The sequence below is a fragment of the Indicator indicator genome, chromosome 19 (assembly GCF_027791375.1).
Source record: "Indicator indicator isolate 239-I01 chromosome 19, UM_Iind_1.1, whole genome shotgun sequence".
In the NCBI taxonomy this organism is placed as follows: Eukaryota; Metazoa; Chordata; class Aves; order Piciformes; family Indicatoridae; genus Indicator; species Indicator indicator.
The window spans coordinates 197,948-213,099 of record NC_072028.1 but is presented as its reverse complement, the minus strand read 5'-3'; the positions used below and the strand labels follow the sequence as shown (position 1 = coordinate 213,099).

The 15,152-nt window shown below is 42.1% G+C and overlaps 1 protein-coding gene across 2 annotated transcripts; it reads right to left on the bottom strand.

Moving 5' to 3' along the window:
* Positions 1-716: 716 nt before the first annotated feature.
* Positions 717-14,478, bottom strand: GPATCH1 (G-patch domain containing 1). 2 transcript variants are annotated; one of them, XM_054389527.1, is made up of 20 exons: positions 14,403-14,478; positions 13,214-13,348; positions 12,873-12,958; positions 12,294-12,454; positions 11,880-11,977; positions 11,663-11,721; positions 11,111-11,356; positions 10,208-10,355; positions 9,365-9,444; positions 8,082-8,286; positions 7,231-7,518; positions 6,709-6,887; positions 6,301-6,428; positions 5,910-6,043; positions 5,411-5,591; positions 4,569-4,753; positions 3,441-3,551; positions 2,862-2,983; positions 2,213-2,358; positions 717-1,098 (listed from the first exon to the last, which is right to left on the bottom strand). In XM_054389527.1, the coding sequence occupies exons 1-20, from the start codon at positions 14,476-14,478 to the stop codon at positions 1,077-1,079; spliced, it is 2,790 nt and encodes a 929-aa protein (XP_054245502.1). In that variant the 3' UTR covers positions 717-1,076. The 2 variants fall into 2 exon arrangements, with proteins under 2 accessions (XP_054245502.1, XP_054245503.1); XM_054389528.1 differs by lacking the exons at positions 12,294-12,454; positions 14,403-14,478 and having other exon boundaries at positions 4,569-4,773; positions 5,425-5,591; positions 6,709-6,890; positions 13,214-13,243.
* Positions 14,479-15,152: the final 674 nt, after the last annotated feature.

The window sequence follows — 15,152 nt, the reverse complement described above, 5'->3', positions numbered from 1 at the left end:
AGCTGCCCTCCCTTCATGGACCGCCTGGACCGTCGGCTCAGGGCATCCCCAGCCACCCTCTGGTCCCTGGGCTAGGGGCTCGCCACCACTGTCCCTCGCTGCTGCCATTTTCTGTGTGTGCCACCTCAGGCAGTGGCAGCCGGACAGCAGGCTCGCGGCCCACCACATGCCATGGACTGCTCCAGACTGCACTGAACAGGGTGCAGCTTCAGAACACTTACAGTACATTGATGACACCATTGTGGGCTGGCACAGGACAAGGAGGCTATGAGAGAGGGAAGGATCCGGATCCTGCTGAGGGCTGGGTTCGCTATAAAGTGGAGTAAGGCCAAGGGGCCTGTACTTGTGCACTGGACAAGAGAAGTTCTGTGGGTGATTAACAGCTGATCACTCAAAAAGCAGTTCCTGTTAAAGTAACTCTACAAGATGATGACTGCCTTTAAAATGTACTGCAAGAAAGAGAGTGGTGTAAACCCTTCTCTTGGTAACTATGCCAGGCAGATTAGAGTAGTGATCCTTTAGTACACTACCCCGAATAACTTGTGTCCAAATGTCAGTTTATTGGTTTAGATATACTACAGCAAATGCTGCATCCAGTTTGGAGATGGGAAAACTCCAAGTACAGGCAGATACTGCAAAACAGCAATGAGAAGTTCTGCATTAGACTCATTAAGAACACTTACACCCAATACAAATCTTGTACTGCCTTCATTTTTAATTTCCTAATTTAATTCAAACTGAAAGCAGTTTAGGGGTCCTGGGCAATGACATGTCCTACAAAAATTATTTGCAATACTTACATTTATTAAAATATCTTGTTTCAAGTTAATTAAAACAGAGCCTGCAGAACTTCAGCTTAAGCTGCCCAGAAAGGGGGCTTTTCAACATTCCATCATCCACACATTTTGAACATGTGAAGCATCACAAAATGAACATATGCACATTTACTTTAAAACAAATTCAATATGAATACAGTATCTACAGTGCTTCAACATATACATGATTGATCTACCATCACAGAGGAGATCAGAAGCCTGAGACCAGGCCAACAGCACTGAAGAAAGCAAGCTGCCTTTTCAATACTGAAGCTGTTTTAACCTAAAAGGGAGAAAGAAAAAGGAAGCGGTCAGATTGAACAGTAATGTGCAACATTAAGAACATTTAATTACTTGAGCAGTTTCTTAAAACTGAGTGTGAGAGGTCTGAGCTATGCAAGATACAAACATTTTCCCAGTGACATAGACAGAACTCCACAGCTGCTTGTACAAACAAATTTTTTTCTGTGCTACATGCAAAAAAGCTTCTCCTAGCTCTTTAGAAGTCAAAGCAGAAGTAGTTTATTTTTTTTAACAGCACCACACTGATCCATGAAGGATACTCAGGTTCCAAAGGAGTGGAAGGCAGAGCCCTTTCTGCCAGCCCCTCCAGTGGCACACCTGCATTCCGCTGGATACCCTAGACCCCAAGCAGTCTACCACTAGGCCAGCTGGATGTGGTGTTTCAACGATACCTTCAAACCTCTCCTTCAGCTGAACAGGAGTCAGGGCAGTGACTATTCCAGATGGGATGTGCTTAATCTGAACTAGAGACAGTTCCTTTTGTTTATACTTTCTAGTGCATGAGCAAAATGAAACAGGGGACAGGTTTTTTCCTGCTGGCACTATGTTCAAGTTGAGGTTTACAAGAGTGTACCAGCACAGTCTCAGTGCAGCAGACATGAGCATGACTCCAGCATTGCTCTGCTTGCTTCACTGCTCCCTGCTCAAGCACAGAATTACCTTAAGCATTAATGCCACACAATACATCTATCTGCATTGGATCTTTTGCTAATTGTGAACAAACCAAAGCAGACTCAAACCTTCGTGGTGCAGATAACATTGCTTCCAGTGTTTCCAAGTAACAAAATGTAGACAAAGCATCAGAAAAATCAATCATCACCTATACCTGGTCATCCAAATACCTCCCAAAAATATCATTCTCTATTAACTAACAGGGTTCTATACTGGGTAGCTTCAGGGTTCTGTACTGGGTGGCTTCTAAACACCTGAATTTTTTAATCATTTCTCACATTAACTGAAACTGAGCAGTATTTTATATTCCTAAGAGACTGTCTGACCATATTTGTTGCAAACAGGCTCACCAGAGCGACAGCTCCTGAGCTCTGGGCTTGATTAGTCATGGAAAAAGCTTGAGTGCTTCAACTTCTCTTTACCTTCTTAGAAGCTCTTTGGGTGACAGGCCTGTGGTACCTATGTCACTGGACCTGTCACTGCTATCTGTAGAGCCTGAGCTACTGTCTTTTTCTGATTTTTTGTTCTTGTGTTTTCCCTTGTTTTTCTGTTTCTTATGTTTCTTTTTCTGTAAAAAAAAAAAAAAATCCTTATTTCATTGGGAAATATTTGGGTTTCTCTGTCAGGCAACCACAGCAAAAAGTTGATTTTGGTGTAGACTCCAAGCTTAGCTGAAACAGAACATTTAACAATGACTCTTTTCCACTGTTCAGTCTGGAATAAAATACACATCAAAATCACCCACTTTATCCCAAGCACTGAACCCCCCCCCCAAACCAGACATTTCATTACTGTTATTTGTATACAAGCCATGAATTATCTGCAGCTCCCAGAACATGCCTGACATCTTCAGCATACAACATTAAAATACCCACAATATTGTACCTGTAGTCACACTGCAAATAGGGAAAAAGCAGCACCCTACTTCTGAAGGTCAGGCGTCAAGACACCTGAGAAGCTCAAGTGATAAAGTTCTAGTCCCAGTCCATTTTCTACAACCTAGCAAAAATAATAGAAAACATTGACTGGCAGATCACAAAAAACAGTAAACAGTTCCTATAAATTAATTACCTTTTCCTTTTTGTGTTTGTGTTCTCTCTTAGTCCTGTGTTTCTCTCTGTTCTTCCTATGTTTTTCTTTCTTACTAGGACCAGGAAAACTTGCTGGTTCCACCAGTTCCTGTTGCCAAGGGCCTAAAGCACAAAGCAAACAGAGACAAAACAACAGAACAACGAAAAACATGACAAAAAGGATAATTGTTAACTTCTACAGTGCTTTTCCTCTAAAAGAAGAGTTTCCAAAAGACAAAACCAAACCCCTAAGCTTGCAAATGGGAATGAAACATCTAAGACTGCTAACTGCAACCTTCCAACTGTAATGAAATGCCTTTGCAATCTCTTAATAAAGGAAGTGGCAAAGCTGGCCCTATATTTATACTACAAATTTTTATACTTGCCTGCGTAGACCTACACAGGCAAAGAGGTTCCTTCTGGAGGCTCACAGCATGGTAACAAAGCATTTGCTGATGACAGTTTGATATAACACAGGCATTTAAGAGGTAAAGTGCCTACTCCAGATATTTTTTTAGAGAGAAATGTCTGTACAACTTCAATGTGCAGAATTTACACACCAGAACTCTACAGAGCCTACCAGAAGAAAAAGCTGGAGGCAACTTTGGTCCAAATTCCTCTGCTGCATCCAGTTCCTGCTCTGAAGTAGGCAACAAAGAAATGCCAGTATCAGTTGTAGCAGCCAGATTCTCTGTGAAACAAACAAACCAAACCAATTCCTTATCTGAAAGGAAAATAGGGAAACAGTTTCTCTGAGAGGTGCTGAAGAACGTTAAAAGAGACTTTCTAAAATGGTCTAAGAAAGCCAAAGGCTCAGCCGCCTCCTCCTGTGGGCTGCCCTGGCCACTGGGGTAGCTGCTACAGGCCAGCACACTGGGCTGATGGTTTTTTCATTTTCACTCAGAACTGACTTTTCACACCATACAGTTACTGCTTACCTTAGTACCAGTGTGTGTTTGCTTTCCTTTAGCAACACAGCACTGTTTTTTCATTACTTGCAGAGCAAAACACCCCACCAGATGGATGAAGTTAATGAATGCTAAAAGTCACATGCTAACAGAACCAGCTGTGCCAGTAAGGGTACTATGTGGATTGTATATTAGGTTTGTTTAATGACATCCTGAAAAGAGGGCAGCTTTTTACAGCTTTCTTATTAATTTTTATTAGGGAGTAAAAGATAGATCTTCTCCCTCTCCTGCAGGAGTACTCTGGCAACTTTCGTAACTGGGATGCCAATAACTGCAACGTTTTGATGTTTTAGTAAAATTATGTCCCCATGACACTTTACTGGAATGTCAGTACCTGGAGAGTGGATTTCATTATCTAAGAAATACAAGTTAGTTATTTCTGAATTTCTCAAACATCCACCACAAAACTCATGATTTATCAATTCATCTTACAATTCATCTTACGATTTATCATACATTAAAAATAGTTTCTCTGTATTTCTCAGTGAAGTAGTTAGATGTTTTGTTTTCTCTCACTGTTCAACAAGCATGCTCCAGTTTGCTTCTGAAGCGCAGAAAATACTGTAGGCAATATCAGTAACGCTGCCCCATGCAAGGCCTTTTCAGTGTTGTGCTCCTGACATTTTATGACAGGGCCAGCTCTACCAGTACTAGATGATCTGCACAAAAGCACTCCTGGAGTATTTGAGTCATCAACTTTCACAAGGTACTTACAACAATGAGCACCCATTAAGTACTACCTTGTGCATTGGATAAAGAACTGTCTGGTGGAGCAGCTTGCTTGGTGGGCTCTGAATCTGTTACTGAAGTAGTTGGTTGCGGTTCATCATCACTCTCCTCTTCAGAGGAAGATGATTTTTCATCTGAGGAACTCACAAAGATAGCCTTAAATAAGTCCATGGATGGTCTGCTTTCTTCTTCCTGGCTCTTATCTTCATTAGCTACCTGCAAAACAACATCACAATAAACTGCATTTGAACACTATGGAAGCTACCAGTCTCTGATCAGTAATAGCTTCAAGCACCCTGACATGTTTACAAAACACTCCATCATCACAGACAACCTTAGCTACTGCTAGTCCAGCACAGTCAAACTCTGCAACACTGCCCAGCTAAGTTAATAGGCTGGACAGGGTGGTGCAATATATGAAAATAAATCCCTAGATATTTTGAATTCTAATTCATTAATTCAGACACCAATTATACACTACTAAACTTAAGTAGAAGTGGGGCGGGGGGGGAAAACACCTTTCTCCCCAAAGTATGCACCCTCCTCAATTCAGAACAGAAAAAAATACATTCTGTGCCTGGAGCAAAGTGAGTGTAAGGGACTGATTTCAACTGCCATACTGCTAAGCTACATTTTTTCTTCTTTGAAGTTGTTTCTTCAACCACAGTCACACTTGCTGTCCTGGTACTGCTGTCAATGTTTTCACACTTCAGAGTTATAACATGAAAGCATAACCTCAAGTCTTGACTTGTTTCTCTGCAGACTGCTCTGCATTCAATCAAATTTACCTATTGCCCACCCTCATTTCAGGGTGATGCAAGGGTTTACAGCTGTTCCCTTCCAGGTCAAGTACCACTGTAAACTCACCTCAGCAGGAAGAGTTTCATTCGGCCCAGTTCCACCTTCTTCTGTTGCTGGCACTGGCTGCTGCTGAGCAACAGCTTTTGATCTAGCAAGACTAATGAATTTGCTGATAGAGTCTTTTTTTTCCTTCTCTTTATCTGACATATCCCATCTTGAAGGTTTCTTTGGTTCTAAAAACACATCCCAAACATTCAAATGAGTTGCATGCCAAATTATGCTGCATTTCGTGGCCTATTTGATTTTAAATTACTCTGCCTCTTCAGTACAGTTTGACATTTAAAAAATCTTTCTAATGAATATCTGAGCTATAAAGGTCTTCTAAGTAGAAATTAGCATAATATCACTGACTTCTGTTTCTATGTCACTGAATTTTTTTTTTTAACTAAAAAAAACCTAACCAGATGGGGAAGTTCTCCATGACAAAGATAGGCCTTTTAAATATAATTATCTCACTTACAGCCAAGTGAACAAAGGAACAACAAACTTACTGTTGAGACTGTTGCTCTGTTGGATGTTTTCATTTGTTGCTGGAGTTACAGGTGTGGTGGGCTCAGGCACAGTTAAGAAATTAAACACAGAATACTTGTCCCGTTTCACTTTTGGTAACCCAGCAATGGAAGAACTAGAGGGAAATTTAAAAAATGTTTGTTGATTATTGTTTACAGCACATAAAAGACCTCAAATTACCTACAACAAGGTGAAACATCCACCCATAAAATGCATGCTGTATTGCCAGAGGTCACCATGTTTAATGGGTCACATAAAGCTATCAGGCACTTCTGTATTGTGTCTGTTACAAGACAGAACGAGAACATCAAGCCAGACTTGCCACAAGCGAATGAATAAGTCACAATTTTCAAAAAGTATCAATCATCTTACTTGGGATATGGATCAGGAACATTAAATCTTCTGCACAACAGCTTTTCAGGGTGCCATTCAAAAGCGTCTCTTGTGAGTTTGCCAAACATCTTCATCTTCACAGCAGTTTCCTTATCATCAATATCATTCTGAAAAAATAAAACATTTGTAGCTGCTAAATAAGTAAAAACTTACTTAATTTACTATTATTGCTGTAAGAGTTAAGAGCAGGACAGAAACATAAATATTTAAGAGTAGTTTAACAAATCACTGCTTTGTATTGAGTGTCTTCAAAAGGTTGCTAAACAAAAGGGCAACAAAATGCTGACATTCTGCCCACAAGAGTTTTAAAGGAAATGAATTGCGAAGGTCAGGGTTAAGGCAGCAGCTGCAGTTCCCATGTACAAGAGGCCTGCAAGCAGCACACACCTCTTTATCCCGAGGAACTTCAACTTTGTCAATATCATCTTCATATTTGGCTCGAGTAAATCTGGATGACAGTGTTGAGTTTGAGGATTTGTAGAGCATTGCTGCACGGAAGAACTCCTCTTGTTCTCTTCCTCGCTCCCATTCTGTCATACTTGGGTCTAAATAGTGGTCCAATTTCTCTACTGTAAGGTAAGGAGAGAAATGTTTAGCAGAGATCACAGCCTAACTAGGTCTGATGCTTTCCCAGCAGAAGGTAACAGGACACTTGCTGGGGTGTTTGCTTGAGCACTCACATTAAGCAGAGGCAGATTCAAGGCAGGAAGAAAGCAGCATTTCCCAAGTGCAAGACAGAGATTTAAAACAATTTTACTTGTAATGCCTGCTCCTTACTCATTGCCCTCTAGGGAATGTTCAAAATGCCTCATATATTTAAAACAAAACAAAAAACCAAAGACACACAAAAAAAAAACCAGAGAAACATTTTTTTCAGAGAAAAAATAGCTGTCAGAATTGATCAGTTACCTTTTTCTCCTTGTTTAATACTTTTCACAAAGCTTTCATATCTTCTTTGTTTTTCTGGATTTCTGGCAAATGGTTTGAAGTCACTAGAGCCAGCATTTGCTAGCTGTTCTCCCAACAACATTTGCCACTTGTGAGCAGCATCCTCTAGGGATGCTGGCTGGAACCTGCTGGTTTGGGCCTGCTGAGGCAACGCTTTTGCTTTCATTTGTTGTTCAGATGCTTGCCTCACTTCTTTGAGTCTTTCTCTGTCTTTGTCAGACAGATATTCCAAAACAGAAGGAGCTGGACCTAAAGCCAAAAAAGCAGCAAGAAATAAATGGAAAAATTATTACAACTCTTTGTGCTCCTTGAGTGGAGGGACGAAGCCCACCACTATACAGATGCACTCAGAGAAAGCGCTCATAGGCATCAAGAGAGTGTAATGGCAGACAGCAGGTAAGAAACTGGACTCTCTTGCATATTTTATGTCATTCACCACATACATATTATCTTGTAAACTTTAGTCATCTTTTTCTGCTGTAGGTAGAAATGGGAAAAACATTTAGAAATTACCTTTTTAATGAACCTAGTATGTTCCAAACTCATAAGACCACAAAAAAAGAAAAAAAAAAACCCCAACCCATATTGAAACACAATCCCACACATTTCACCTTTACAAGAATGAAGTATACGAAAAGACAGATACACCAACAATCCCTCTGCTGAAACTGAACACTGACCAGGTATTCTAGCTAGTCCAACTAGATGTAGTATTTTCAGATTAGAAAATAGTGCTCATAGCTAGACTGAATTTTTACTGTTGTATAAACAAGCAGGAAACCAAGCAAAGGTGAGGTCAGATCTATCAATACCTTTGAGACCAGTCTCTCCCAGTCGTTCCCTCCTCTGTGAGGCATTCAAAGTATGCCTGCTTTGTTGTGTCACATCACTCTCCAGCTTTCCAGTTGACTCCTCTAGTGCCTTCTGTAAGTGGTAGCTTTGACTCCCAGCTGCTATCACAGGGCGAAAGTAATGGACTGGTCTATAACTCCGTGGCAGGTCAGGTGGTGGGTAAGTCTTGGCAGGGGGGTGACAAAACAAGAAACCACTAAGAGAGAGACACAACTTTGTGTTTAATGCTCACAAATGTGCTTCAGGAAAAGCCACCTCAATGTAACTTGTGTCTTAGCAGTAGGAAACAGGTATTACAAGCTACTGATTATTTCAGACCCCATCAGTAAGTGGCACTGTAACACAAATTTAGGGAACAAACCCTTACACTGGTATTGTAATAGCCCCAGGCTGACTGCAAGGAGGCCAGACTTAGATGACCTCTACAGGCCCCTTCCAGCCCAAAGCATCCCAGAATTTGATGACAGGATGTCATGATTACCAAAACCAAGCAAAGATGTACATCATGCCCCAGCAAGGTTAACAAGAGTCTGAACATGAATAGCTTTCAGCTGAAAAAACATTCTTGGTGTTGCTTAATAATTAAGGGGGTTTTAAACAGAGGTCATGTGATTTAACCAATTCATAATACTATTGAGTATTTCTGAGCTTACTGTATTTTAATGGCTTTCAAAGTCCTTTTCCCCCACTCTGGTCATTCAAGCTGCCACTTCAAAGGCTACCCATGTGCCTCCCATACACTGCAGTTTTACACACCACACAAATGCCATTCCTTGTTCCTCATTGGGAGGAGGCCCATGTCCTACAAGTCTGTTTGCCTTTCCCATTTATGCAAGTGTATATGGTACAAATGATGCAAACCTGGCAAGAGGGCTCACAATTTGTCACCAAAACAGGCCTGATTTGTACAGAAAACACAATGCTACATCTAAAAGGTCTGGAGGAAAAAGCTGCCTATTTTTTAATTTCCCATTTAAATCAAAGTAATTCTTTATGTCAAGTATGGAAGGCATTTGCTCAAAGCCAGTACCTAAGCAAATTTTAAATTCATCAAGTAGTGTGACACATTTTAGCCTTCCATTCAAGAGCCTCCAAGGCTGCAATTCTTCTCATTTGGCAATGTTTATTGCTAACCAGAACTTTTCTTTCCAAGAATATAAAACCACTGAGCAACAGTCAAGTCCATACAGCTCACATGTCAACTTATGTCATTCTTAAGACAAAACTACCAGTCTCTGCTTACCTTGCTTGGAGTCGATGATTTTGATGCCAAGGAAAAACCATCCAAGATCTTGCCTATGTATTTAACTTCTCTTTCAGACCCTACAAAATCACCATGGAGTTGGTCAACATTTCGAATGTGTGTTTGGCAAACAACATTGCTTCTTAGTGTTTTCCTTTTTGCAATGCATTTTATAGAGCATAATTGTATTTCTTTGTCTTTATTGCCTCTCATTTAGTTATAGGTTCTGGACTATGCAGCTACAAACCCTCTTAGCAGAGACTGTTGTAAGATGAACAAGGCTAAGAGTAAAGCGGCAGCTCCCCTGTCATGCATAGTGAACATCTCGAGAGCTGTTAATTGTGTACAGCTAATATCAAGATGTGCTCTAGCAATTACTGCACTAGTTCATGCACTTAAAAGCTGCACTAAAAAGAGTGGTATCAAGGCAAAAGTTGCAAATGTTGCTGGGGAGTATGTAAGGATATCTAACAGCTTTACAAATAAAGCCTGTCTCTGCAAGGCTGGACTGTATTCGGCAGGCATGGTTCACCACCATCTGCTCCCTTCAGAAGAGCTGAAGGCTTTACCTCAAAGCAGCACTTATTCCCCTTTAAAAAAAAAAAAAAGTAATTTGGGGTTTAATGGGTTTAACCTACATTGTGAGGAGTGGAGGGCTTTGGAAGTTATGTCCAGATTTGGACACATCAATACAGAAGGAAAACTAGACAAAGCTTCAGCTATCTGGGCTAGAAGATACCAGCCCTCTGAAAATCAAGTATTTGGGTAAGAGAGGCTACACTTGGGCTATTTTCTTCCCCAAACACAAATTATGGAAGCTCTTGACAGAACTCCAGTTCTTACTTTTTTTGGACTTATACTGCTTAGGTGCTGTCCAGCCATACAAGCCATCTCCAGGTTCTTCATCTTTTAGAACTGTGTCATACCTTGACAGTGTTTCAGTTGCATAAATATCATCATCTTCCTCTTCTAAAGCTCCAACACCAAAAGCCTGAAATACATTTAAAATAAAATAAATGAAAAGTCAAAAACATAAAAACCTCTCACGCGGTGAATTGTAACTCACAGATCAGAACACATCCACGAGAACATCTATGCATTTACAAGGTGTCCCCCCACTATATGATAATAGAGTGGGGGAAAATGCACCCCTAGAAGTGCTACCAACTAGTGAAAAAAATCCAGCAAACAAAGCTCACTAAACACAAAAGCAAAGGTATTTCCCTGCCATGGCAGGGAGGGACAGCCAGTTTGGTCTGTACAGGATGAGGACAGAGCCTAATCCCGCAACATCTGCAGTCTGACTAGAGCAGGCTAAGCTCTCCGAAGGAAAATATCATCAGTTGGCACTGAAAATAAACTAGGGTAGCTCCCAGGAAAATAAACTGACAATGTTTCTCCATACGAATACAAACACCACTGAAGGAAGCAAAACCTCTGTAGCTGACAAATTCAACAATTCAGAGATGCAAAGGTGCTGATTATTAGCTCTCAAAAGAACACCAGCATTTTCTTCACCCTACACTTACAGTTATTTTTACCAGGATCTACAACAGAAGGCATTTAGGAGGTCCAAGCATTTTCCCACATCTTCATAAAGTAAAACCACAAAACATTCCCCTTTCCTCAACCCACACTTCAGATTTCTTATAATAACCCCACAATGACTAGGTGCCTTCCACAGAAGTAAAAAATGATTGAGATTTCACTGTGCTGACCATGAAGTGCATCGAAAAATGTCCTTACCTGACCCGTTATGCCCAGCTTCCTTCCTTTACTGTGTCTCAGGTCACTGAGCAAATTGCTCGTGTTTTCAGAACTACCAGCAAAGAGATTGAGGTGCTCTCTTCCAGATGCACCAAACAAAGCTTGTGAGGGGTCCAAACCCTTATAGCCAAGCCCATGGACGTTCTCTTTTGGAGTCAGATCTACAGGCATTACATCTTTAGGTGCAAATGTCACATTCTCTGGCTGGTACTCATCTTCTTCATCCTTGTACAGAACAAAAGATAGCAGCAAATATGACCCAAAGTTTTGTCTGTTGAGCTTTCACAACACTGAGTCACCACAAGCCCAGGCAAGTTTGCATTGCCTAAATTATAGATGAAAATAGGTAAGCACTGCCCATCTAGTCACATGAAAACCTTTTTTCACAGTAAGCAGAATAAATGCGTGAATACTTTTACAAAACCTGAAGATGCAAGTTAAAATCCTGTGCAAAGACATCAGATAACGTTTCTAAAGGTGTCAGCACACATTCTGACCCAAGTCAATGACCAGCTTTTGCCTGTTCCATACCTCGGAACCCTCAGAGAGTCCAGGTGGCAAGGCACAGCCGTACACTTTCACTGCAGGATCTGTAGAGTACAACAGCATCAGATTAAGTGACAGCTATTTGTTCGATTTCTCCAAGATTAAAAGAAAGAGGCCAAATAAAAGGAAGCTCTTAAAGGAACTTTATGATCAGTTTATGCTAGCTTTCTGCTCCTGAGCTCAGCAACTTTGCTTCCCTTACCAGGTTTCTGCCTGCGTGGCTTTCTTTTGATGCGAGGTCCAATTCCCTGTCCCTCCTTCCAGCCCATCTTTCGTAACAGTTCAACACCAACTGTTATTCTAAGAATAAAATGAAAAATACTACCTCAAATTACATCCTCAATGGTGAGAAACAATATACGCATACACCATTCCAAATTCCACTGTTATATTCCAAAATCTGATCTGAATGGATCAACATTTGCATATATTCCATATCCCAGTCTGTGAATGTCTGAACACAGGAAACAAAGATCCAGGTGAGGGGCACCTTAGAAAGTGTAACACTGCAGATCCTCCAGTCTCTTTCAAGGACTACAAACATTACTTGTCTAACCAACACAGCACTTGTAAGTGAAAGGAATTGTTTGGTTAGCTCTTGTTTAAATGTACCTACTTTGATGGTCCTATTAATTCATCAAATGCTGTCGTTCCTGGGATGCTGGCGACTGCTCCTGCAACCTGCCTTGCTTTCTCCTTTATTCTGTCTTTAGCTTTGGATGCAAAATCATCTGTGGTTGTAATATCTTTTGGTGCTATCCCAAACTCACTAAGATCCTGGGAAACAGACAAAAAGGAACAATTCAGATTAAAAACGTTTCCCTCAAATGTTACTTCCTGTGATGGTAAAGGAAAGAAATTGGAATGTGACCCCCACATTGCCTAAATCTGTTGAGCCATTTATGCAGTTGAAGGGTCATATTTTAAATAGCTTCCAAAAAGTATTTGTATTTTTCTGACAGAGGAAGCAAAAGGGTTGACTTCTGGAGGTTTTTTTTTTAAACATTGTGACTACAGATGCTTCCTAAGTGAATCTATGGAACATCCCATAGGGCCTAGCAGTATAACACTGTATAGAAGAACTAATTTTAAAGATACTTACTTCCATAGTCACTATTTAAGATCTTTAGAAGATTTAATTGCCTGAAAACCCTGCAAGTACTTCCAAAAGATTTGTATTCCTTTCTAAATTTACCTCTTCATCCATGAAGTCTTCTGGTCCAAGAATGGTTCTGTCTGCTCTCTTCTGCCGTGATGACACAAAAGCTGAAGGAGCCCATCCTTTAAAGAAAGTAAGCTGCTGTAAACCCCAGCATACTTATTTCTGAAAACTAAAACCAAACGTTTTTACTTTACATCTCTAGGATACATTGAGCAAACATCTATAAAACCACAGTTCAAACACTCAATGGAAACAACTTCAATGATACCATTTCAACTCTTTACAGTGTAACGAATAGGAGGGGGAAAAAAAGCTTACCGACAGCTGTTTCCACTATGTTTAGATTATGGTAATGAATTAGAAAAGTATCTAACCTTCCTTTGTGCCAACGGTATTAAAGTAACCAGCAGAGAAGCCACCAGTAAATGCTCCATGGAAACGCTGGTATCGTCCCTTTGCATCCCTAACAGTCTGTTCTTGAAGAGGAACTGGCTTTTTAATGCGGTCACCTGCCAGGGGAGAAATCAGAAACCAGGTCACAACGCTGCTTACAGAATGCACTCTCCCCTTGGTCCAGATACCATTTCTTCCTTGCAGTTAACAACTGGATCAAATAGCACCCACCTGGAAGTGGAAAGCATCAGCAGTTTACATTTATTCCCACCCTACTTAAAATATTTGCATACACTATGGATAATAAAAGAAATAAAAGTATTAAGCATTCAAATAGAAATCCTAAACGGTAACAAGTTCCAAGAATGTTTTCTTGCCTGTGAAAGTACACCTTTAGCTGCTAAGTATGCAAAACATCTTACAGGGCTTAAGCAACTTTCTTGAAAAATTACACCACGTCGTAAGTGTCCAAAACCGAAACAAACCACAAAAACTATCGTCTTTGAAGTAAGCATTTGTATCTTTTTAACAGTATTTCTATGAATTTAGAGGTAGAGACTCAGGAGTCACAACTGTTCAGAAATCCTTGGTGGTGTGGAGTCTGTTTCATGAATATAAATAGACCTCTCACGTTATTGTAGATGCATACGCTTCAGTTGGTGTATTTTAACCTTCTCCTTTTTTTTTTTTTTTTTAAGGCTCGGGGACTGAACAGAAAGACAGGTGCTCAGCTCCACGAAGAGGAATGCGGGCAGACAGGACCGCTACTGTACTCCAGGCCCACACAGCGAGCTGGAACGCCGGCCGCGGGATGTCTGCCTTCCGTCCCCAGACCGCTTTACTCCGTGGCGCCTCGCCCAGGATCGGAGCCAGCACCTCTCTCTCAGGCCGGCACAGCTGGCTGCAAAAGCAAACCCTACGCTCCACAGTGGCAGGACAAGGCGGAAGCAGGTCTGCGCTAGGCTCACCCGCCACAGCTTTCCTGCACTGAAGGCCGTCAGGAGGCAGACATCAACCCCAGACCGCACCGAACGTGTCCTCCGGGACATTCCGGCCCCAGCGCCTCACACCGGGCTCCCTCACGGCCCCTGCTGCTCCCCACTGCCCGCCGCAAACGCCTGAGAGAGGTGCCGAAGAAGTGCAGGTGCGCTCTCTGGGGGGGTCCCTTACCTTCCTGCAGGGGCTGCAGCGCGATCCCATAGCTCACCAGATCCTCTCCCTCACTATCACTGGACGCCGACGCCATCTTGCCGCGACGGTGGCTCACGCGGGACAAAGCTTCGTCACGGTAGGGAGGCGGAGCGGAGCGCCCTCTCCGCAGCGGGGGCCCGGGCCCGGTGAGGCACGGAGGCCGCGACCCGTGACGCGTCCCCGGCTGGGGAGACTTCCGGCGATACTGGTCTCGGTTCCACAGGACACAACCTCTGTCGTGTTCAGTGGCTCGAGCCAACCGTTTCGGCCTGGGGAGCTCTGTGAGGGCAAATGGAAAATAGCGTCGTGTGCTGCTCCAGATCGGGGACCGGAAGTCTTGAGCAATGAAAGCCGGCGGAGCACGACACGCACCTGATAATCCATGGCCACCGGACCAACTAAGCTCGGGACAGCAGTGTGCCACATTAGGCACACCCACAAAATGCCACAGGACTAAAAAGAAGGTCAGCAAAAATACGGTGAAACAGCGGTTTATCTGGATGAAGGTGCAAAGGAGAATGCTGAGCCCGTCCGAGCAGGAGAGGTGTGGGTTTAACTCGGTCACCGGCTTCAGCAAAACCTTACTGAGTGTATTTTAGACACAGACCACACAAGCACCCGGGAATGCTCACCGGTAAGACTCGTGTGTGCGACATTTGGGTTTCAATGTTGTCACTTTCCACAGGGTTAGTCATGAGAAACTCGTATGCTGATTTTGATTCATTCGAT

Coding starts and splice junctions, on each gene's coding strand:
- GPATCH1 (XM_054389527.1), bottom strand. CDS start 14,478: ATGGCGTCGGCGTCCAGTGATAGTGAGGGAGAGGATCTGGTGAGCTAT. Junction 11,978..12,293: donor GAATTAATAGGACCATCAAA/GTAGGTACATTT, acceptor TTTTATTCTTAG/AATAACAGTTGGTGTTGAAC. Junction 3,552..4,568: donor TTCTTTATCCAATGCACAAG/GTAGTACTTAAT, acceptor TTTGTTTCACAG/AGAATCTGGCTGCTACAACT.